The 22,952-nt window shown below is 47.5% G+C and overlaps 1 protein-coding gene across 7 annotated transcripts in view; it reads right to left on the reverse strand.

Moving 5' to 3' along the window:
• Positions 1-2,994: 2,994 nt before the first annotated feature.
• The window catches only part of LOC146839456 (mitochondrial coenzyme A diphosphatase NUDT8-like), a 249,060-nt gene continuing 229,102 nt past the window's right edge, over positions 2,995-22,952 (reverse strand). For all 7 annotated transcript variants that reach the window (XM_085651505.1, XM_085651507.1, XM_085651512.1 and 4 more), the window contains exon 5: positions 2,995-4,037. In XM_085651505.1, the coding sequence (XP_085507631.1) occupies positions 3,816-4,037 (222 nt within the window). In that variant the 3' untranslated portion in view covers positions 2,995-3,815. The remainder of the gene's footprint in view (positions 4,038-22,952) is intronic.

Here is a 22,952-nt window from a genome sequence, read left to right on the forward strand (position 1 = left end):
TGCGCGTCCTTAAGCCTCCCCTGGGGAGGCATAAGATGCTGGCGTATTCCCAAGTTTTCTAAATGTTGTAAATTTGGGAATACGTCACGCTCCATGGATGTTGCGCGAGGAACACCCACAGCAACTCCCATGGAACGCCCCGTTCATGCAGAGTTATGCATGACAGGGAAACATATTTACAAGGCCATGAAAAGTCGCGCAGGGAGACTTTGCATGACCTTGTAGATATGGGGAAGCCCATTGTGCTGCCGGTGCGTCAATAAAAGTGACGCACCGGCGGCACAAGGGGCTTCTCAATAAGCCCCTCAATGTACGAGACTTCAACCGAACCTGCTCCGTAACATCAGACCCTTCCTCCCAAACAGGAATTGAGACCCAACCTCTGATGACATCATTCATAGAGTAGGGCAAGTCTCTGGTAAGCAGCCGCACTACGACACATGTCATCCCGCTCACAGCTGTGCTTTACTTGCCACAAGGATGATTTCTATTCTCATCAAATGCACTCAGACTAATGTGGACAATTTAACTCATGTCATTCCATGGATGATGCAATCACCTAACAACCCTTGTTTCAGTTTAAAAATAAATAACAATCTCTGTGGATCCGACCGATAAACCACCACAATAATCCAACTCCCCCACTACAGGCCAGCACTTTCCAACCCAATGTATCAGAGTCATGTACCACAAGATGCGATTCACAAACCTGCATCAGCCTCTCCTACCTTTGCTATCTGGAGATCGCCACAATCATGGTTGGAACCAGTCGGCTGGAAATTCAGGAAAAGGGCAAGTTGAAGCTCGGTGTGTCCCTGGTTCCCAAGCTGGAGGTTAGCCTAACGATCCTTGGAGTTCATGTCTTTGTCCAGGATATAAGAGGGAACGCAGGTGAGCCTTTGACAGGATAGGCCTTTTTGAGGCACAGCCCAGCTGGTCAAGCTGCCGGAGAAACTGAACAGAACTCTTTGCATGCCGGAGTCTGTAAACAGAACACCTCCACACACCTAAAGCCTTTTTCTCAGGTTGGGGGTAAGTTCACCTCTTATCAAAGGAGTTATTAAGCTCCCAGGTGACAGCTGGAAGCTTGTGCAAAAGGGCCCCTAGAGCAGGCTTCTCCAATGAGTAGCTAGTGAGCTACTGGTAACTCTCCAGGTACCTGCAAATACCTCCTCTGTGTGAAGCTCAGTGACCTCAATTAGAAGCTTTTGCTTGGTCGAGCGTATTCCAACATTGGAAAGCATGTGTTTGAGAGGAAAATGGGTGTGTTTTCATAACTCATTAAGTTGATGCTTCGGGAAAATGGCTGGATTTTCAAAATATATTTAAAGCTGATATTTGAGTGATAAAAATAAAATGGTGCTGGACAGATTTATTCCTAACATCATTTACTTTGTGCACTACATCTATGCCTGCGATGTGTACCCTTGTTGAGGCATTCCACATTGAAAAGTACTTTTTACATTACTGCTGGCATCCATGCCAGACGCACTGAGGTGATCACTGCTCGTGATCCTGCCCAAGGTGACCACTAATGTAACCGTGTTCTATGTTGATACCAATCCATCTCTAACAATATCAGTAGCTATTTGAACAGAAAACCTTGACGATCCCTGCTCTAAAGGCCTCATGCAAGTATTCGGCCCCTTTATAAAAGTGCCAGTTCTAGAATACTTATTACCAATGAAATGGAGGGCATATTTACAAGAAGTCAACGCCACCAGAAAGTCACTTTTTCCCACATTTTGCTGGCATTAACTCCTTTGCCTTATTTACAAAAGCGGCGTTAAGGCACTGGTGTGGCTTAACGCCGCCTTGTACATAATGCCGCAGTCCACAAAGCAGTTAACGTGAAAGGTGCATGCAATTGGCGTTGTAGTGCGCGTTCTGCCGCAACAACCATTGCTTTTTTAAACTGCCCCATATTTACAAGGTACGGGGCAGCGCCAAACATACCGACAGGGAATGGCTGGTCTTATGCAGGCCTTACAAGAAGAAATGTTTTATTTCTCCACGTATTTTGCTCTTTCCATGTGTGCTGCATTCTGCAGCACACAGAGAGTAAATCACCTGTAAAGATTGTTTATGAGCAGGAAGGTGTCCCTTCCTGCACAAAAACAATTTCCCCTGCAGCACAGGTGCCCTAGTGAAATGGCACAAGAGTGCCTGCGCTGGCGCTAGGCAGCTTTCTTAGTGCCAGCGCTAGGGGAAACGCAGGGATGCGCCGCATTCTTGTGAATACGGCACACACCGCGTTTTGAAACTGTCAGAGCACGGCGTTTCCTAAGTGGAGGCAGTCATTTTAAATGGAATGCCGTATCTCAATGCTCTCCTTTAGAACAGTTAACCCTGCTACATGAAAACTGCCTTTGGGGCCTTTGCAGTGTAAGGCAAATTTAAAATTAAATAAACTTTTACATGTCTTACATTTAAATACCAGGGGTCATCTTGACTGATCAGATTTGTAGTTAAAAAACACCTGCACCACTGTGCTACACGTGACAGGCTTCACACTTTATGCACAAGTCTTGAGGGAATTTATGAAAATACCCAACAAAAGTAACATTACAGAGTGTAAATCCTGTAAGATACAGGAAAGGCCTTTCTCGATTTACAGATTTCAGAGCATTTGAAGGGGTACAGGCCCATACATTGTTTTAGGGTTCACACCATATTCTATATAGCAAATCCAGCTCCTAGAAGCCCTGCATCCCAACATCAGCCAGATGGTGGCATTTGCTATTTTTAATGTGACCAGACGGCAGGTAACTGTTTTGGAAAACAGACCCCTCTGTACTTTTCCACTGATGTTCCTGGTCGATGGCCCTAGGCCTCCCTAGCGCCTTCTCTTCCTTTCCGAAACTCTTGATAAAAGGAACGCAGATCCAATGTGTCCCACCGGTCACAACATGACATGGATGTGGAATCAAGTGCATGTGTGTTCATAGCTAAGGGAGGGGTTCAGTCAAAACACTACACCAAAAAAACATGCAGTTTGAAACTTCGAGTGGCGGTAAATTGTACCAACCACGTTTAATATAAAGTAGGAAAGAACCAGAGCTGAACCCCAGGAAAGAACCAGAGCTGAACCCCAGGAAAGAACCAGAGCTGAACCCCAGGAAAGAACCAAAGCTGAACCCCAGGAAAGAACCAAAGCTGAACCCCAGGAAAGAACCAGAGCTGAACCCCAGGAAAGAACCAAGCACATCAGCTCCACCTACAACCTGTGACACGTCATTGGTATGTGTCACGCATGCATCTCACAGATGAGGGGATCCTGGCGCGGAATAGAAAGTTATTGTCCGGAGGTTCGATCGAAGGCAGTTTCAAGAGCAGACTTGAAGTACCTTCCTAAATCCTGAGAGATCCCGCAGAACAAACCGGGAGAGGAGGCTGGCGGAAGATCGACCCGCCCACTTCACCTGCCATAAGCCTCACTGCTTTTGATGTCTGGGAGCGATGGACAGCGCGTCAGGGCCATGTGTTATGGGGGGTGTGCTCTTTTGGCGGATATGTCTCGCCTCTGATGATTGGTGGGATGGACCAGGAGGGCGCCCTCCCATTACACGCATGCGATATATGATATATATGTATATGCAGCCGGCAGAGTAAAGGAAAGGCACTCTGTCACCTGAACGCGCATCACCTCAAGGGATTCCTACTCCGAAGATGCTGGGAACAGTCGATCATCGATGTCCTTCCCTTGGGCCTTGGGGATGACGCGATATCAATCCTCCAGTTCTGTCTGGATCACCCACTGGGGAGGGTGAGCCAGTTTCCGGAACCAGACAGTGTTTATGGCACGTGGGCGGGCATCATGCCTTCTGAGATCTGCCCAACCAGCTCTGGTAGGCGCTGGGCACCAGCAGCTTCAGGGCTAAGTCCGTGACAACGGCCGTCAGCCCCCAGACCTTGTGCCTCCCTCCAAAGAAGACGGGCACGGTGTAGGCGTAGCGTCCGTGCATGCGGAAGTGGGTGTAGCCCTGGTTCGCCTCTGAGCACAGGTCCGGGATGGTGAGAGTGAAGATGTATTCCACCTGGGAGGAGAGAAGGAGAGACCACATGAAGAGAAGCGCGCCAGAAAGCTGGGCATTTTCAGTGCATATTCAACCGCATTTACATATATGTAGAAAAACGTCATGAATTCGAGTTTGGTGGACGGCTTACTTCTTCCCAAGTGTGGTGGGTTTCTTACTCACTGTCTTACAGGTGCATAATAGCCGATTGTACTTGTAATAATCTGCCATGTCTGCGATGGAGTCTGCCAAACTCTAATCAGGCCCCAGGTCCCTACTCAAAAGCCACAAAACATCAATCCACCTGTACAGATCCAATCAAAGATGTGTGAACAAGCAAGTTAAGGACACATGCTGGCCATTGGTGAGTACAACACCCCAAAACACTGCGCCCTCCTGACTCTCACTGCACCATTACCCAGCGCACCCTGAGGAACTGGCTGCGCCTGGACACTGGCTTTAGACCCCAATATTGAACGGTTCATGACCCTCCTGTCTGCGTGGGTGCGACAGAGGAAGACGAGCTCTGTCCTCCGTGAACTGCGAGATCTCCTGTGGTCCCTCCAGTCTCCGTAACCTCATCCTAACATGATATAATATAGCATAACATAGACATACTTTTTTTGCACTCCGTCCATCATCTTATTGTGTTTGCTTTGTTCGCCCTTAGCTGGTAGGTTATGCCCAGACGTGGGTCCCGTGCTCTCCATGCCACTGGAATCATGCTATCCTGGCTGATTCGGGGTGATACCCCGAAACCGGTCCCAGGATGCTTGTTTCCGGTCCAGGAAAGACCTGGCTTGGCGGTTCGGGCTGGACTGTTCCCATGAGGCACACGGTCAGACTGAGTTGCATATAGCTGTGTCTGAACTGGGGTGGCGAAGTGAGCTAAAGAACGATGATGGATTCAACCCAGATCTGTGACTAGGGGTGAGTGTCTGAAACGTTTCAGCGCTCTGTTCATCATCTACTTGGGTTTACTTATTTGAAAAGCACACCACATGCTCATCTTGGCGCTGAAAAACGGATTTTTATAGTTACCCAATGCAATAGTACTTATTTGAACAACCTCAGAAAGATGCAAAGCTGCGTGGAAGTGATGGGCTTCAGACACATTCCTAAAGCGCCTACTCATGCTTGGTTTGCTGTGAGCTCACTAAAAATGCCAAGGGCCTCCTTCGAAGCTCAAGAGTCCAGGCTCACTCCTAGAGGAGGTGTGGTGTAGATGCCATGGATCCCAAGGCTGGACACTTGAAGGAGGTTGGCCACAAAGGAGGTCTGGAACTTTGCAGTATTCTTGTTGACATTCTTCTATGTCTCAATGCAGAATGGGACTTTATTGTGTATTTTGGAGCTGCTGGGAGCCTCTACTGAGATGAAGCTGACAGTCAATCTGATGCTGTGGCACTGTAGTCAGACACTTTTTCCGGTGGGTTCTGCTGAGACTCTGGAGGAAAAACTTTCAAAAGTTTCCCAACTTCCTCTGTTGCCTAAACAAGCATAGGAGTACACTTGTAAGACAAGCATAGAACTACACTTGTAAGGTCCCCGGGACTCTGGGGAGACACACAGAGGCTCTCAGGGTGCCAGACGGATGCCAACAGCAAAGTCCAATATAGGTCCAGTTGTCACTGGTCGACTGGGCACTTCAGAAAAACAGCCTCCTGCAGCTTGTGTCCATGCAGCCAACTGACCCCTGGACTCCAATTCTTTCTCCTGAGTACAAGAGAGAGCAGGACCAGATCTACATGACTATTCTCAGGTTTCTGTCAGCAAGTAAATGTTGTAGACTTGTAAAGCGCACAGCTGCCCCAGCAACGGGGCGTCCCGGCGCTGTAGACCGCTGGGGAACCCGTCCTGGCTATCCCTGTGAGATGGTCCCTTTCTGGGTATCTCCAAGGTGAAACCAGGCATCCCCGGCGTCTGTGGGGGGCCGTTGTAGAGATGAGGCAAGCTTAATGCCCAGAGTTGCCGAGTGTGTTCCTGGTTAGAGTAGGTACCGAGGCGAGAATTATCGAGTCCGTTTTTGACCCTGGTCCACAACCCTGCCGCGTCGGGAATTGAACCCTGGTCCCTGGCCGATTCTCTGCTTACGGGTCGGCCGCCTCTAACCAGTGAGCCACACCTCTCCAGTGTCCTGGTAATCAAGCCATAGGGCCCCACAATTATTTCTGCCACTAGCTAGGGGGTTGGGGTGACTTCTGGGCACTTCCTAACCAATGAAAACAGTTCCTGGGGAAAACCCAATCCACTTTATCAGCAGTCCCATGCCCGTTACCGCTACTGGAAAAAAATACAGTGCCCCTTCAAATTCAGGATGGAGAGCCCCTCTACCGACTGTGCAGAGCCTATGTGCGCACCCAGGAGTGTGGCCAAGGCAATGAGCAGTCCCCTCCTCTGTGGTGACTCAGAACCGATCCTGGGGGTAGCTTTCTTTCCCCTGGGTTTGGTGGCAGCCTGAAAGATTGACCCTTTTCAAGGGTCACCTAACATTTGCTTGTGACGGGGCAGGCCCTGTAGAGGTAAATGAAGTTCTTGGGTCCATCTAACTGGCCTTCCTGCAAGGACAAGAAAAAACTTCCCCACACCCAGGCCATTGTCTCTGCTCTGAGAGCAGTTTTCACACCTCTTTCATTCTTCATTCAAGTACCGGCCAGCCAGTGGCTAGAGAGCTAATGCAAATTAGCCTCTATCAACTTAAAGGATGGGAAAGGTAACTTTTTAAAGTTACACTTCTCATATATTTATTAAAAATCCAACTTCACCGATAGATTGAATTTTTTATTGAATATAAAAATAAGACTCTCAAAGCAGTCTGTAGCTGGTAGAGGTCAAAAGTTATAGACTAAAGTGTACAATCTACCCTTTGCCTTTTCATATTTGTCAGCCAGAGCTTGACCAGGGTCAATATCGTTTTGGTCTAGTCATTGTGGAAACATGCCAGTTCTAGTTTCAAACATGTCCCACTCTTACATGATGTGCAACCTACCTTGTGGACAGCATGTTGCACGTGTTAATATTTAAAATCAAGTTTTCCTAATCAGGTCTGTGCAACAGGGTTCAAGCTGCTGCTGTCAGGCTACACATGGTAGGCAATTAAGCCATGTTTTCCAGGCACACTCTGTAGATGGCACAATAGATGCTGCAGTCCATAGGTGGTATTTAGTTTCCAGGCCCTGGACACATTTTCTATACCATTTTCAAGGGACTTATAGGCAAGTTAACTATGCCAACTCGAAATAAGCCTATTTAACCATGTTTAAAGAGGGAGCACAGACACATACCCCTGTTTAGCAGGGGTAAAGTGCACAGAGTTATAAGTGCAGCAAAAATAGGGCCCAGCAAAAGGTGAACAATCTGGGGTGAGCACACAGAAAAGGCAGATTTTCTACAGGAACAGTGACAAGAGATGCTTTTAAAGGTGTGATCCTCCCAGGAGCGGCTAGTGTCATAGAAAGTAGGTGGACGCAGGGTCAGGGGGATGGATGGGAGGTGAGGGAAAGAAATACAAAACATAAAAAAAGAATTTACCTGCATCTGCCACCCTTCAGCAACGTGTCACGCTATTCTGCTCCTCTCCACTTCAAGCAGGGATAGGCTCCCACACTGCACTGCGGCCAATCCTGAAGCTCAGGATCGGCCTGAGCCCCAATGATGTGTGCTCCCAGACAGACTGGGAGCATGTGCATGCTCTCTACAAACCCAGCAGTGAAGCTGGGGTTGGAGAGAGCTTCACTGCGCATGTGGGTTTGGCTGGCCTGAGTCGGACGGCCAAATCCCCCTGCACAGTGAAGGCAGAGCTCCTAGCACTCCCCCTCGGTGCCTGTCATCACACAGGCGTGCCCCCAAGACTCAGCACAAGAAAAATAAAGCAATAATAAAACAGGTTTAAACCCGTTTTATTGTTGTATTATTTTTCACGTTTGTGCGGGTGCCAAGGGTTGGAGGGCCGGGGGTCACGCTCCTCTGCCATAGCAGAGGACCCGCCCCTGGATCCCTCTCTCAGCACACCAGGAAACAAAGACTTCTTGCTCCCTGAGTAAACAAATTCTGTAGAAGGGTGATGTGCTAAAAGGCAATAGTTAATAGGTAATAGTTGAAATGCTCTCAGATTTTCCTGCTTAATCTCCACATGAAGGTATAAGCGGTGAAGATGAGGGTGAAGGACCTCTCTCGCTGATTGAGACAACAGGTCCGCTCTGAAGCAAAGATGAAGTGGGAACGCAATCAACAGACGTCTAAGGTCTGCATACCACACCATTCATGGCCAATCCAGGGCAATGAGAATGACTTGTGCCTAATCATGGCAAATATTCTTCAGAATCAATGTCACAGGGATGGGAGATAAGTGGAAACTTCCTCTCCAACTGAAACACATCCACCAATGTTCCCTGCAGCGGGTGTTGGAGGGCTCTGAACTTCTCAGTGAGACTTGTCTTGAGAGACAGAGGTCCATGTGAGGTGTGCCCCAAAGGGCAATAATATCTTGCCCTTTGGACCACACTTCACACAGACCTTTTGGAGACACTACTTGCAGTTGGCAAGATGACACCATATGTGACCGTCGGCCGCGGTGTTCCACAAACCTGTCAAATAGTTAGACACAAGTCACAGCCCATGCTGATGTACCCAAGGGTAGAGTTTCAGAGCTTCTTGACAGAGAGTCTGAGACTCTACCCTCCCTGCTTGTTCAGGTACCACACTGCTGTTGTACAGTCAGTCAAGATCTAGACCGTCTGAGCGCAAAGTGTCAAGAGAAAGGCCTTGAGTGCCAATCAGATCCAGCAGATTTATATGACAACTCTGCTCGTCTGGAAACCAAAGGCTTCTGATCTCCAGGTCCTGCAAATGCTACCCTCGGGTGGAAGTGTCTGTTGCAACTGTGGCCATCGCTGGAGACAGGCAGAAAGGTCTTCCTTGAAAAATGTTCTCCTTTCTTTCCCACCAGTCCACCTCTGCTACTGCATCCCTTGAGAGCACAATAGATTCTTCCTGTTCCTCTTCATGTTGGAACCAATGCTTGTAAAGACCACATGTGCTAGGTGCATGGGTGACCAGGAAGTCAACAGTCTGAGCAAGAGAAGGACCTTCAGGACTTCACCAACATCTACAATAATTTCAACCTCCAACTCACCACCCTCAACCCCAATGACCTCAACCAACCAGCGAACATCTGCCAAACCATTACCACCTGGTCTCCGCTCATCGCCCTGACCACATCCGCCGTCATGTTTTCCATCCACTTGGGTGCACCCACCGACTTTTGCCCCCACCACCTTTACGACCTCCCAATGAACCCAATCAGCATGCAACTCACCAGCATCCTCAACACCTTCAACTCCACAGCAACCTTCCTAGACAGATGGAAACACGCTGATGCCAGACCCCCTCCTAAAGAGAGCCTCCACCAACCCCATCGATCTAAAAAAATAATGTACAATCTCCCTGTTCCTCTACCCGGTCAAAGTACTTGAGAAAGCCATCAACCAGCAGCTCACCGAGTTCCTGAAACAAAACCACCTACTGGATGCATCACAATCAGGATTCCATGCCGACCAAAGCACTGAGACTGAGCTGATCTCTGCCACAGACGACATCAGAACATTCCTCGACTGCGGAGAAACTGTGGCCCTCATCCTCCTTGATCTCTCCGCGGCGTTCAACAAAGACTCCCACAACACCCTCATCAACAGACTCTACAGGATAGGCATACAGCAAGATGCCTTCAAGTGGATCACCTCCTTCCTACAGAGCCTAAAAAGAACATCTGATTGTCTACTTTCACCTCCGCACCCAAAGACATCATATGCGACGTACCACAAGGATCATCCCTCAGCCCCCCCTGTTCAACATCTACATGTACCCCTCGCAGACGTCGTCAGATCCCGCAGACTCAACATAATCTCCTATGCAGATGACACCCAACTGATCCTCTCACTCACCGAGGACCCCTCCAAGGCCAAATCCAACTTTGGCGACGCCATCACCAAAGAAGCCAAATGGATGAGAGAAAACTGTCTCCAACTCAATTCCGATAAAACCAAAGTACGGATTTTCAGGAAGAACACCTCCACATGGGACTACAGCTGGTGACCTGCAAATCTCAGACCTACACCCACACCAACCGACCATGCACCCAACCTTGGCATCATCCTCGATAGCCAGCTGACCATGAAACGACAAGTCAACGAACTTGCCTGCTCCTGCTTCCACACAATGTGCATGCTCAGCAGAATCTTCAGATGGATCCCAACCAACATCAGGAAGACCTTCACTCAGGCACTTTTCACCAGCCGCCTCAACTACGGCAATGCCCTCTACGCCGGCATCTCCATCCAGCTCCTCAGAAGACTCCAGACCATACAGAACGCTGCAGCCAGACTCATCCTGAACCTCCTCAAAGGAACCCACATCACCCCTACACCTTAGAGACCTCCACTGGTTGTCCATCCAGAAGAGATGCCAGGTATGATCCTCACACACACCTACAAAGCCCTCCATGGCCTAGGACCTGCCTACATCAACCATCAACTGAACTTCCAGAAACCCTCTAGACTACTGCACTCCTCTTCACTCGCCCTGCACACACACACACACCCCACATCTCATGCAGCAGCAGCAGTGGTGGCCGCTCCTTCTACATCACTGCCATGACCTGGAGCAACCTTCCCCTCCAGCTCCGTACAGCCTCTTCGCTGCCAGATTTGAGACAGAGACTGAAGACCTGACTCTTCGACAGAAACTCAGCGCCCGGATACCCCTAGGGGTGACAGTGCTGTCCTTTACAAATGCAGTTTATTTGATTGATTGATTGATTGATTTACTGGGGCTCCAATCCAGATCATTGGAATCATACCCTGAATGTTCATTATCCTTTGCAGAGGAAAGTAATCTCTGAGCAAGATGGCATCCAGTACCATCCCGATAAACAGCAGGCACTGAGAGGGCTTCAGGTGAGATTTGGGATCACTGATTGAAAACCCCAGGTCAAACAACAGGTAAGCTGTCGACTGCAATGATGGAGCACCAACCTGGGCAACTCTGCGTTGATCAGCCAGTCCTCCAGGTACAGAAATACTGAGATCCCCGACCAGCTGAGACGGGAAGCCACTACCGACATCACCTTTGTGAAGACCTAGTGCTTATGTCAATCCAAAAGGAAGTACTGTAAACAAATTACATGTACTGAAGATTACATAAGTCTTTTCTCACACGCACAGGCAAAGTAGTCTTTCAGGTTTTAAAGGTAACAAAGTGAGATCAGAGTAAGGTGCTCTGCTTACAAAACATTCCAGTGGTGTCTACTACATGTAGTTATCTTGTTACAGATGGGGCTGAATATCATGAAGCTATCTTGTCATTCTGTGTTTTTAGGTGTGAGGATGAGAAGCATTATCCTGAGGCAGTACCATGCTAGGTTTGTGGACTGGTGCATTATCCTTTTGGGCTAGGCTCTTCATTGGAATCTGTCACTCGAAGGTACAGTAATGGTTTTTGAACTTGTAATTACGTTGAATGAGTAAAGGCTACAGGGCTACAGTGCAGATTACAGCCCAGGGCACTCCCGCTCTGTGTGTGGGATACTTTTAGTGGTGATGCACGCCTCATTCCAGGGACCATGGTGGTTCTCCTGGCGTTCACCTCAGCCACACTGAGACTATGATGGCTGGACAATGCATCCCAAGCGCCTGCATCTCCACAGGAGATCACATTTGTGCTATGCACCTCCAAACGTTTCTGCACTTTCCTTTCAATGCTAGCACTAACCAAGCTGGAGCCGGATCACCAGTGAAATGAAACAGCAACTACGCCGCTATGGAAGGGGCTGCAAGGCACAGTAATGGACGCATCCATTCAGAGCCTCAGCTCGTCTGCATAGCTTAAAATTACCTATTAAGGCAGGGTCGGTTTCACTACTGCCTGATGTCCTAGAGTATATCCCTGCATCTTCAGACCATCTGCATGGGGGCAGAAGACGAGCTATTGCTGAACAATGCAGAATTTGGGTCCCGCATCAGATCCAAGATAGCGTACAAGGCGAAGAGTGATCTCCCAACAAGTCAGGAACTCCTCACAGAATGGTGCAATCAGAAAACCATGCTGCCTGAGCAAGAGCCAGGACAAGAGGTTCTGATAAAGAAGCATACTTCTCCCATGATACTTAAGGACACATGGACCAGATGCTTCACTGTTCGTGAAAAGATCTCAACCCCACTGGGGAATTTATACGAATACTTTCAAGCCATAACACCGTTGCGTGGAGATGGCAAAGGTCCTGGTAGTGGAAAAGGAGGAAAGCAAGGCTCTCTTGGGATTGCTACGCAGAGATCACACAGACACTCAGTGGCGGAAGATATCGTCATATTTTAAGTATTGCATGATGTACTCTGTTCTGTACAGTCAGCGGAGTGATGTGCAGTTAATCTCATCATACATAGAGAGTTTCCGACAGGCAGGCGGAGAGGTCTGTGCCTTTACCATGCAATGGTGGCTTCTCAGAAAGCATTGAACTTTGCTGAGTAGGCAGATGTTCACCGTACCAATACAACAAACTTCCAAAGAAGAAGTTTGTTGTTCAAAACTAAAAACAAAAATGAGTAATCCTTTTTCTTGACTGGGACCATCAGGCTGTCACTGGTAGTTTGGAACAGGAAAAGAAATGACATCAGAATGTCTTCCCTCAATTGGGTGTGTGATCTGACTGACGGCCCAATGTCAGCTGGCTGTTGGTCACACATTGTCCCAAGGAAGCCAGCATTGGCTCTACTGTCAGAAACATGGTGGTTCCACCAAATCTAAACAGAGCAGGGGAACCACAAGTTTGTTGGACAGGGTACTCTGCCCTGTGTTTATGGAGTATGGCAAAATTTCATCAAGCGACATACTGGGAAAGAGATAAGTGCAAGACTGTTCGATGCTGTCTGGGAAATTCGTGAAAAACAGGAAAGGAGCGGAGGCTGTGGAGGGTGCTTCTTGACAGCTAACTCACATGAAGACAAAGACGGTCAAGAGAAGGTGTGCCCTAGAGGCTCACCTGGAGACCCAGGTTCAAATCCCAACCTCGGCACTAGACTCAACGGTGTGTGATTCTGGACGAATTACTTAATGTCCCAGGGTCTAAATTTGTGCAAAGTATGTTTGTGTAATTCCCACTTTATGTACCGGTAATGCTTTAGTGAAGACAGGGTTTTATGTGCATACATTGCTATGTTAGGATAAGCGCTTTAGAAGTTAAACGCCATCTTACCATCTTGCCGCTTTTGCACACGGCACTATAGGTAGCTGTTATTACAAGTAAAACTGCTTGCTTGCTTTTGATTTGCATGAGAACGGTCTGTTGTTCACATCCCTAGACGTGCACTGCGACCTTAGTCTGAACACTGTGTGCAGAAGCCGTCAAGGTCAAATAACAATGTATGCTGTTGAATTCAGGTTGATTGGCCCACGCTCTAGACACAACAAGCACACAGCTGCAAATATTTGAAAATCAGGTGCCAATAGTGTTGTGGAGCGAATGAACCGTGACCTAAAGCAATCCCTGACAGCTAGGGTTTTAGGTGCTGTCAGGAACTGGTTGGCCCATTTGTATAGCGTTCAACGTGTACTTAATAATCTCCCTAGAAGGTCTCTGGGGGGACGGACCCCATAGGAAATGCTCTTTGGCATACAGATGTTTGTCCCGGACCTTGATGGTCTAGACATGGCGGCGTCGGCAGCACCCTTTGACGTAGATGATCATTCTGTTGTATTACAGAATCTACAAGAGACCAGAGACAGTCTTGCAAAGGAACACTTGCCCTCCACAACTGATGCTGCACTTCAGATTCCGGTCGTTGGCTGGCTACCTCGAGTTGGTGACCTGGTCCGTGAGAAGGTGGAGAACAAGAAGGAGTTCGGCCCCTCTTATCGTGCACCGGTTCCAGTGCTTGGCGTGCAGGGTACAAGAACAGTCATTTTACCTCCTCTTCCTGGTCGCAAGGATAACAGGTACATCTCCATTGACAATGTCAAACTACAACGAGTGGCCGATTCTTCTTAGTATGACTCCAGCGGTTTCTTGCCCTGCGATGCTGAGAAATTCTGTTTTGGCTCTGGCGTCTACCACCAGGCCTGACATTGCCATCGAGATGCATACAGTTACTAATCCTTTATTGACCCCGCCGGCTGGTGGTCACGTTGAAGATATTGAGTATACCTATCCCACAGATGTGTCGTTGCCTGGTGTGCAAACAAGTGCAGTTGACCAGTCATGTTTTTCATTTGACACTAACTCTACTGCATCGAATGCCCCATGGAAAATTTCTATTTTTGCTGTTTGGTTTAAAAGACATTTTTTAATTCCCCCTTGGACTTACATTGTGCTGGTGCTCATATCTATTTTTTTGTTTATATCGATTGGATTTGTGGTTGTATTTTTTTGTCTAGTAAATGGACACTATCTAACCGAGAGATCTGAAATTAGATTAATTGATGGACCTTTCGCACCCCACTCCTCGTCACACATCATGAAGAGAGACCAGACTTTGGTTCACATTACTCCCTGGCCTGTGTTAGATGGGATTGTATGGGCTGCTGTAAAATTTCAAATTCATGGTCCCACAGAGGTGATTAATGTCCCCAATGTACTTCGTGTTTCTATGGGGGATGTTGTGAAACAAAACATACGCTCTGATGATTGGGATGTCCAAGCCGTAGAGGCTCTTTTTTCTGAGTTAAAATATTATGCTGCTTTTGATGCTGAAGATTTGTATTTAGACACAGCAAATTATGGAGAATTGTTTTGTTACCAACACTATGGCAATAATTTCCTGCATAAAGCGAATACATTTAGAAATGTCATTAATTATACGCAATGGGAACATTGTCCAGCACCAATTGAAGGCAGCTCCAAAATACTAGTGAAAAAATGTACATATTTTACTGATTTCAGTGTATCTAATCCTGAAGCCTTTTATTTTAAAATGGCTGCTGAGTCAGCTTCCAAAGTTAGATTGACCCACACTAAGTTATTGTATTCGAAGTCCTTTATGGATGACTTAGCTATAGGGGGCTATGAGCTGTGGAAAGATACCATTGATCTTAAATCTGTTTGGGGTTCTAAAGCTTGTCAGATACTAGGCACAGAGGCACTCCATCGTGCATGCCTTATACCTAACCAACTGCTGTTTTTGAATACTACTATTTTTCAGACCACCTGCTTTGGATTGGCTACTTCTAAAAAGATTAAATCCCCTTCTATTCCTGATCTGGGTGCTTATCCAACATGGGATAATCACACAGATCTGTCCCTTGATGAATTGCAGTCATTCATTACTAATACATCCTTCAATATTTCTACTCTGGATCCTCAAGGATGTGTATTATGGCAGAAAAGTTCAGATTCCTGTCAACATCGTTTCCTGGGTCTGCTCCCCGGTTATACACAGGTTAGGGTGGACCCCAAATTTTGAATCTTCCCATTCTGTTACTACATATTCTGTAGGCAAGTTATGTCAAAACTGGCTGCAACACTCCACGTTGCCGTCTGTTAAACTTCATTGATCCAAATTAAATGACAAGGTAGATTTGATTGATTTTGTCAAGGGCCCTGTGGGTGGCAGGTCCAAAAGATGGGTGTATGCTGTTTACAATGAAGTTTGGAAATTATCTGAAATTGAAGCTGCTTCTAGATTAAGAGCTATTGATCAAGCAAAGTGCTTTTTGCTGTCATTGATAATAGCATAAACACCCTTTCTTCCAGAATTTACACAATAGATACTATTGTTTCATCTGCTGTGGATATTGTACAGGATGATATGTCTGTTTTATACCATGGTCAAAATAAATTGGGTTCTATAATGCAGTTTGCATGGACTTTACAAACATTGAAGGCTGGGAAAGTTCCCTGGGACTACATAAACACATCATCTTTATTCCGGCCGTTTAATCTGACTGATAAACAACAGTTCATGTCCATGAAGGAAGCGACATACTCATTATTGCATATAGAAAAGTTGGAACCTTTATCATTCTCTGTGGCTAAATCGAACTCAGCTGTGTGGCTTATCCATGGATTGATCACTTTACCATTTCCATTGTTCAAGTTCAGTTCATGTATGAAACACTATGCCTTAGGCAGATACGAACCATTGGGCACCGCTTTCCTGCATGAAGTTTGGTCACTCCCATTTACACACAGGTGCCTGAGAGAGGGTAAAGAGGTTTATTTAAAAGGAGAGGAATGCACTTCCACACCTGATCACTCAGTAGTCTGTAGGAACATCCAATTGCATGGCGCATGCAACGATCACACACCAAATTTGGCTTGCATTCTGAAGGGAAATGCTGTGCCAGCAATTACACCCACTTTCACGCTATTAGCTAACGGTAGTTATTTGCTTTTAAATAATGAGGCATTCTGCGGGATGCTTGTAGGGATTCCGTACATTGCAACTGTCTCCCAACGAGTAGTCTGTTGTAAGAATGTCCTTTTCCGACCCCCACATGGGAGACTGGATGTATACATCTGGCCTTCCATACCAACCTTGAAAGAAGAGTTCAACAAGATGAGCAGAATAAGGGCTCTATTGTCTCAAAAAGAAGTCGCCCTGACTTCCTCTCGTGAAACATTTGTCCTTCACATAGCAAACACCCGCACCGAGGTGCATGCTCTTTTAAATACTGATCTCCCACTTCATTTCGGTGCTCTGATTCACACTATATTCAATGCCTCGTCAACAACTGTCATTCATCCATCAGTCTTTATTCGATTTAAAAAAGAATCATAAAAGACACAAACATAAAAACAAGAACACAATTTTTGAGCCCTCAATAATGCCTGGCATCGATAAATACATTAAAAAACTGTTAAAAAAGCATTAAATGAATCAGTATACTGATGAATAAGTCTAAAAATAGTAGAAAAGCACGCTATCTAATACAAATTCTGAATTGCTAAGCTAAAAAAACAGGCTCAATGCACGTATTCCATTAAGGGGCTTCTGGGGTGTTCTTAATCGCTTTTCTCCGCAAAGACCATGCCCAACCCAGATATTTAGCTAGGGCCACAGAAATAATTGTTAAAGAGCTAGTGCGCAAGATTCGTAATGCCACAGCACTGCTCCTGGTACCAAGGGACTTGCACATGGGAGAAAGCCAAACACGTCTTGGAATAGTAAGTGCCGGACAGGCAAACAAAAAGTGAGCGGTTGTTTCAGATTTAGCCCCACATACAGGGCATAATTCCTCCGATTTCCTAGCCCACCTCCCTGTCAGAGATCTAAGGGGCAGGGACCCAGCTCTGAACTGGAAGTAAAGTTTCCTGTCACCAACATTAGTAACCAAGTCCCAGTATGATTATAGGGCAGGGGCAATTTTAGCCTTTAAAAAGCTGCCGGACATCCCTGAAGCTCTATTCAATACATGGAAGTCTACTCTATCCCAGTATGCCTTTTTAAGAGAACTCTTTGATGGGAACAGGGTTGTCACCGGGTCATACCATAGCACCTCCATACCCATTCCTTTCAGCGTCTCATGTAAGCTCTTTAGCCATACAATTTTGTGGAAAACATCAGTTTTTATGATGTCCATAAGGCCATTGGCATAATGGGAGAGCTCAGGGGTAGTCCAAAGTCTCCGCCAGTATAAAACCGGTCGGAGCTTTGCAATGTCCAAAATGGACCTCCTACCTAGATCATATGTAAGTGGGATCAGAGGAGTGCTCTGGGGGAGACCAGTTATACTCCGAAAAAATTTGTGTTCTACACTGGATAGAAAGGCTAGCTGGTCAAAACCCCAAAGCTCCGCCCCATAAAGCACAGAACTTAAGGCCTTTGCTTCATAAACTTGCAGTACTGGGCTTATTGGTTTTGTGAATGACTTGTTGAATTCCCTGCTTAAAACACCGGTTAGTTGTTTGAATTGCAGGGTGGCCATTTCGATATGTTTGCGCCATTTGATGTCATTTGCTATTTGGATACCAAGGTACGTGAAGTTAGTAACCATCTCCAAAGATTGACCATTCATAAATACCTTTTTTCCTCGAAAGCTCGCATGGGGGTTAAAGGCCATGAATTTTGTTTTTGCCACGTTAACCTCCAGACCGTAATCAAGGCAAAAGTCATCGAACAAGTGCACAGCTTTTTGCAGACCGCTTGACGTTTTGGACACAATAAGTGTGTTGTCTGCAAACATTAATATAGGGATGGTAACTCCAGCCAACCTTGGGGCGTCAGTGTTTACAGAAAGCATAAGATCAACTATCCCATTAATATATAATGAGAAGAGCGTGGGTGCCATAGTACAACCTTGACGCACACCACGCTCAACCGGGAACTCAGGGGTAACCTCGCCTGGCCCACCCCATTGGATCCTAGCGTAGTTGGACTCGTGCAATCGCATAGCCAATGTCAAGGTTTCTTTAGGGAGACCAAGCTTTTCCAGAACTGCCCACAACCAGAGACGAGGCACAAGGTCAAAGGCAGCTCTCAGATCCACGAAAGCTGCGTAGAGGCTGCCTTTGCCCAGCATCACCAACCGCCAGTTGAGTTGGACGAAGCGAAAAACCTGGTCCACTGTGCTGGTTAATTTGTGGAAGCCTGCTTGGAAGGGGGACAAAATGTTGTTATCATCAATCCACTCCTGTATCTGGTTCAGGACCATCCTCCCAATCACCTTCTGTATAGAATCTATCAGGCTAATTGGCCTGTAGTTGCATGGGAGTGCCTTGTCACCCTTCTTAAATACAGGGATTATGACAGCCCCCCCCCCATTATTTGGGAACGGGAGCACCTACAGCCACAGCATTAGCCAAAAGGGTGACGTACTTACTCCAGCTGTCTTTATTATGGAGAAAGACGTCGGGAGGAACCCTATCTGGTCCAGGGGCACGACCACTAGTAACAGAACCCAGGGCCTTCAGAGCATCTTGGATACAAAAGAGACCTTGGGAAAAGAGAGCGTAAATTGGAACCCAGGCAAAATTAAACGAGGGATTACAGGCGTATTGGGGTTTGAAGTATTTGACCCACTCCACCTGGGAAACATAATTGGAAGGGCTATCGGGTCGCCCACCACTGCCCCACTTGATGATGTTCCAAAATAACCGGGAATCTCTGGTGCAGCATGCGCCTTTTAGATCAAGCCAATGTTGTTCATCCCAGTTCCTTTTGGCCGTTCTTACAGCTTTTTTATACAGTGATCTAGCTAGGCGAACACAATCATTGAGTCCACTAGAGAGGGCGGTAGCCAAGTTGGCCCTAGATTGCCTACAGGCGTCATCGTACCATCTGAGACTCTTGGGTGGGATCTTATTAGGTTTCCTCGTAGGCTTCATGAAATACGAGCCTATATCATCAAACAGCTTGTCATGAAGTTCGGTGGTTGCTATGCTGCGTGACTCTGAGGTTGACATACCCTCGAGCTCCAATATGGCATCAGCTAATTTGTTGTTTATATCAGCAGTGGCCAGGTAATTTAGCTTGAGCTCGCGCCACTTGAGCCTACGCATGTCGTTCGTAGGAACAACTTCAGGCGGCCTTGGATCCATGTCCTCAGCTACTGGACGGTTACTAGTCCACCATTGGTGGGTAACACAGATAGGGTTGTGGTCGCTCTCGGCTCTAACCTCAACCACCATGTCTAGGACAAATCGCCATAGTTTCAGACTACATAAAACGTAGTCAATCCTACTGGAGTGGCGACCATTATCAAATGTATTGGCCCCTTGTTTGTCACCTGGCGTCCTTCCATTCAGGGCCCTCAAACCATACTCATAGCAAAAAGCGTTGACCTGTATGATTGTCTCGGACCACCTTTTTATGGGGTTAAGGTCAAGCTCAGGTACTCCCCAAAGTTGGTCTTCCACAGGATCAACGCCCCACCCAAAATCGGGATCCAAGAGTGGTTCGAAGGTGACGTTCAGATCACCAGCGACAAGCACTCCCCTCCCACCTGAGTACTGGTCTATGAGGGAAGCCAAGTGTGCCAAAACCCGTGAGACCGACCTATTAGGGCCTCTCATATACAAATTGTAGATGTCCAGATCGCCCATGGGGCCCAGTGATAATCTGACTAGTTGGATATCGTCAGACTTATTTAAGACTACGTTAGCTCCTGGAAATACATCCTGACGAACCCAGGTTGTCAGACCTCCCATCGGGCACCCCTTGGGACCCCGAATTGCAGGGACACAGAAATTCAAAAAGCCCTGCATAAACTGGGGCTCGCAGGACCAGGTCTCCTGGAAGATGCAAACGTCAAAGCCACCTACAAAAACTAACTATTCTGGAGATTCCATTTTTGACTTCAAACCAGCAACATTCCAGGAGACCATTGATCCCCTCGCCGTTCCATAGCCAGGTACATGAAATGGACTAACATAGGTCTGTTCAGAACCCCTTTGGATATCGCCAACTGATTTGGGGGAAAATGAATCAGTTACTTGGAGCGCCCCATTAGCTAAAAGGTGGGCTGCCTTTCCTCCACCCTTAAGTTCACCTATAGGGTTAATTGAGTTAGAAGAGATAATAGGGAGCGACGTTCCAGGCGCCGGTCAGTCCAAAGCTACAGAGTAGCATAAGTCATTGATTCCCCAGTTTGTCTGGTCTGGACTAGATCTTACGGGTATGTTGGCATTGAAATTATAAAAGTACCTTAGGTCTTGGACCCCGATTTTGGACTGGGCACAAACCGATGGATGGTCACAAATAAAACGCACTATGCGTCTGTCTTCAAAATTGATAATAATGGAGTCCCTAGGAACGTCTTTAGGTCTAAGACCTATCCAACTAACCCTTCTAGCAAAAAGAATCTTCCCGTCCAAATAGTTCGGGATAGGTCTATTACTGTTTAGCCAGAATGTAACTTTGTTTTTGAGTTGTTGGTAGGATTCCAATGTACCTTCTTTTAGCTCAGGGACACCAGTCAATACCGCTACATAAGGAGTGGAATCTGGAGGAAGATTAATGTGAGCCCTAGGGAGTATGCTAGTTTTATCCCCAGACTCCATATTTACTCCTTTACTCGGACTCTTTTTTTTTTGCAGTATTAATGCTGGAAATACTCGTGGGGTAGTCTCTTTCGTGGCCAGCACCTTGATTAGTGGGTTTATCCATGGCCAGGGCCTTAGGGGGAGCAACCTCGGAGATTACCTTAGGCAAAACATCAGGGTCAAAAGACAAAGATGACAGGACGGGAGGAATAAGATTTGCCCTGGAGGAGTTATCTCTGTCCTTGGTAGTCAATTTGATGACATTTTTCAGAGCAAAAGTTGTCTAAAACTGTTTGTTCGAGTCGTTCTACCTTTTCATTGACCACTTTTACTCTTTCTAGGAGTGGCAATAGTAGGGATCGCACCATCTTCTCAATCTTGGAAATCAAATCACTGGTTTGGGGCGGGTCAGGCGACCTGGTGGAAATCTCGCCCAGAGATGGATGATCATCAGCCTGAACCCTCCCCCGTTGCAGAAGGTGGGTTTTTCGGGACATTAGGATGTTTCGCCTGTCTCCCTCCCTGGGTCAGCCCATCTCTTTTCCTCTTGAGATTAGGGGGTTTTAGAACTTTTCTGCTAGCCCTTGTCTGGGGGTAGGTAGAAACAAGTTTGGGGATATTAGGAGAACTACCTATTGTAAGGGCAGATTCACCAAGAGCATCAGTCACATTACCACTGACCAATGATGTAGTTGTACTAGCCCCAGAAGTCTCCCGCTGCACTGGATCACATGTGTCCTGCCTTGCTGAATTCATTGGGGATTTTGCTAGTGCTAAAATTCCCAAAGATGAACGTCTAGCTTGAGTTAGCTCTGAAGATAAGCGATGCTCAGTAATGGCTAATTCATGTTCTAGAACTGAAACCGCTCTAGTAATAAAGTGGTCAAGAGTGCCGGACACAGATCCGCCCCCACCAGTACGTTTCCCTTTGCCAGCCATCATACACAAGAACGCACAAGTGGGGATATAACTCTGGACAATATCAAAAATATGGGGAAAACAATAACGCAATTTGCAGTAATTTGAACCTCTGTGTTGATACAGGGTAGTGGCCCAAAGGGCTTAATAACAACAACGTGACAAACACTTAGCTACTGTCCGACCAACCTGAAAGTACAAATCGACCTTGAGCGCAAGAGCTCCGTAGCAACGTTAGAGGGGTGGCCCAGTCCAGTCAGGATCGGTCAGGGACGGGCAAGGACGGGCCCGCCCTTGGCCCGGGCTTCGCCCGGGCGCGGCCCGCACGTGTCCCGCGCTGCGGGTCTCCTCTCTGGCCTTTATCCCTCCCGGCGCTGCCTAGCGATGTGATTGGCAGGCGCCCGAGTGAGGGAATGCTGGGAAATGTAGTTTTGTTGTCCGCCGTTCCCCTCACGGCAATGCGGAGCGTGTCAGGGCGCCAACACGAAGGATCTGCTGCAGAGCGCCGTTCCCCTCACGGCAGGACAGGTAGCAAGCACCCACAGGATATTGGCACAAGGTGAAGCAATGCGCGTCCCGCGCTGTGGGTCTCCTCTCTGGCCTTTATCCCTCCCCGGCGCTGCCTAGCGATGTAATTGGCAGGCGCCCGGGTGAGGGAATGCTGGGAAATGTAGTTTTGTTGTCCGCCGTTCCCCTCACGGCAATGCGGAGCGTGTCAGGGCGCCAACACGAAGGATCTGCTGCAGAGCGCCGTTCCCCTCACGGCAGGACAGGTAGCAAGCACCCACAGGATATTGGCACAAGGTGAAGCAATGCGCGTCCCGCGCTGTGGGTCTCCTCTCTGGCCTTTATCCCTCCCCGGCGCTGCCTAGCGATGTAATTGGCAGGCGCCCGGGTGAGGGAATGCTGGGAAATGTAGTTTTGTTGTCCGCCGTTCCCCTCACGGCAATGCGGAGAGTGTCAGGGCGCCAACACGAAGGATCTGCTGCAGAGCGCCATTCCCCTCACGGCAGGACAGGTAGCAAGCACCCACAGGATATTGGCACAAG

The sequence above is a fragment of the Triturus cristatus genome, chromosome 4_1 (assembly GCF_964204655.1).
Source record: "Triturus cristatus chromosome 4_1, aTriCri1.1, whole genome shotgun sequence".
Classification (NCBI taxonomy): domain Eukaryota; kingdom Metazoa; phylum Chordata; class Amphibia; order Caudata; family Salamandridae; genus Triturus; species Triturus cristatus.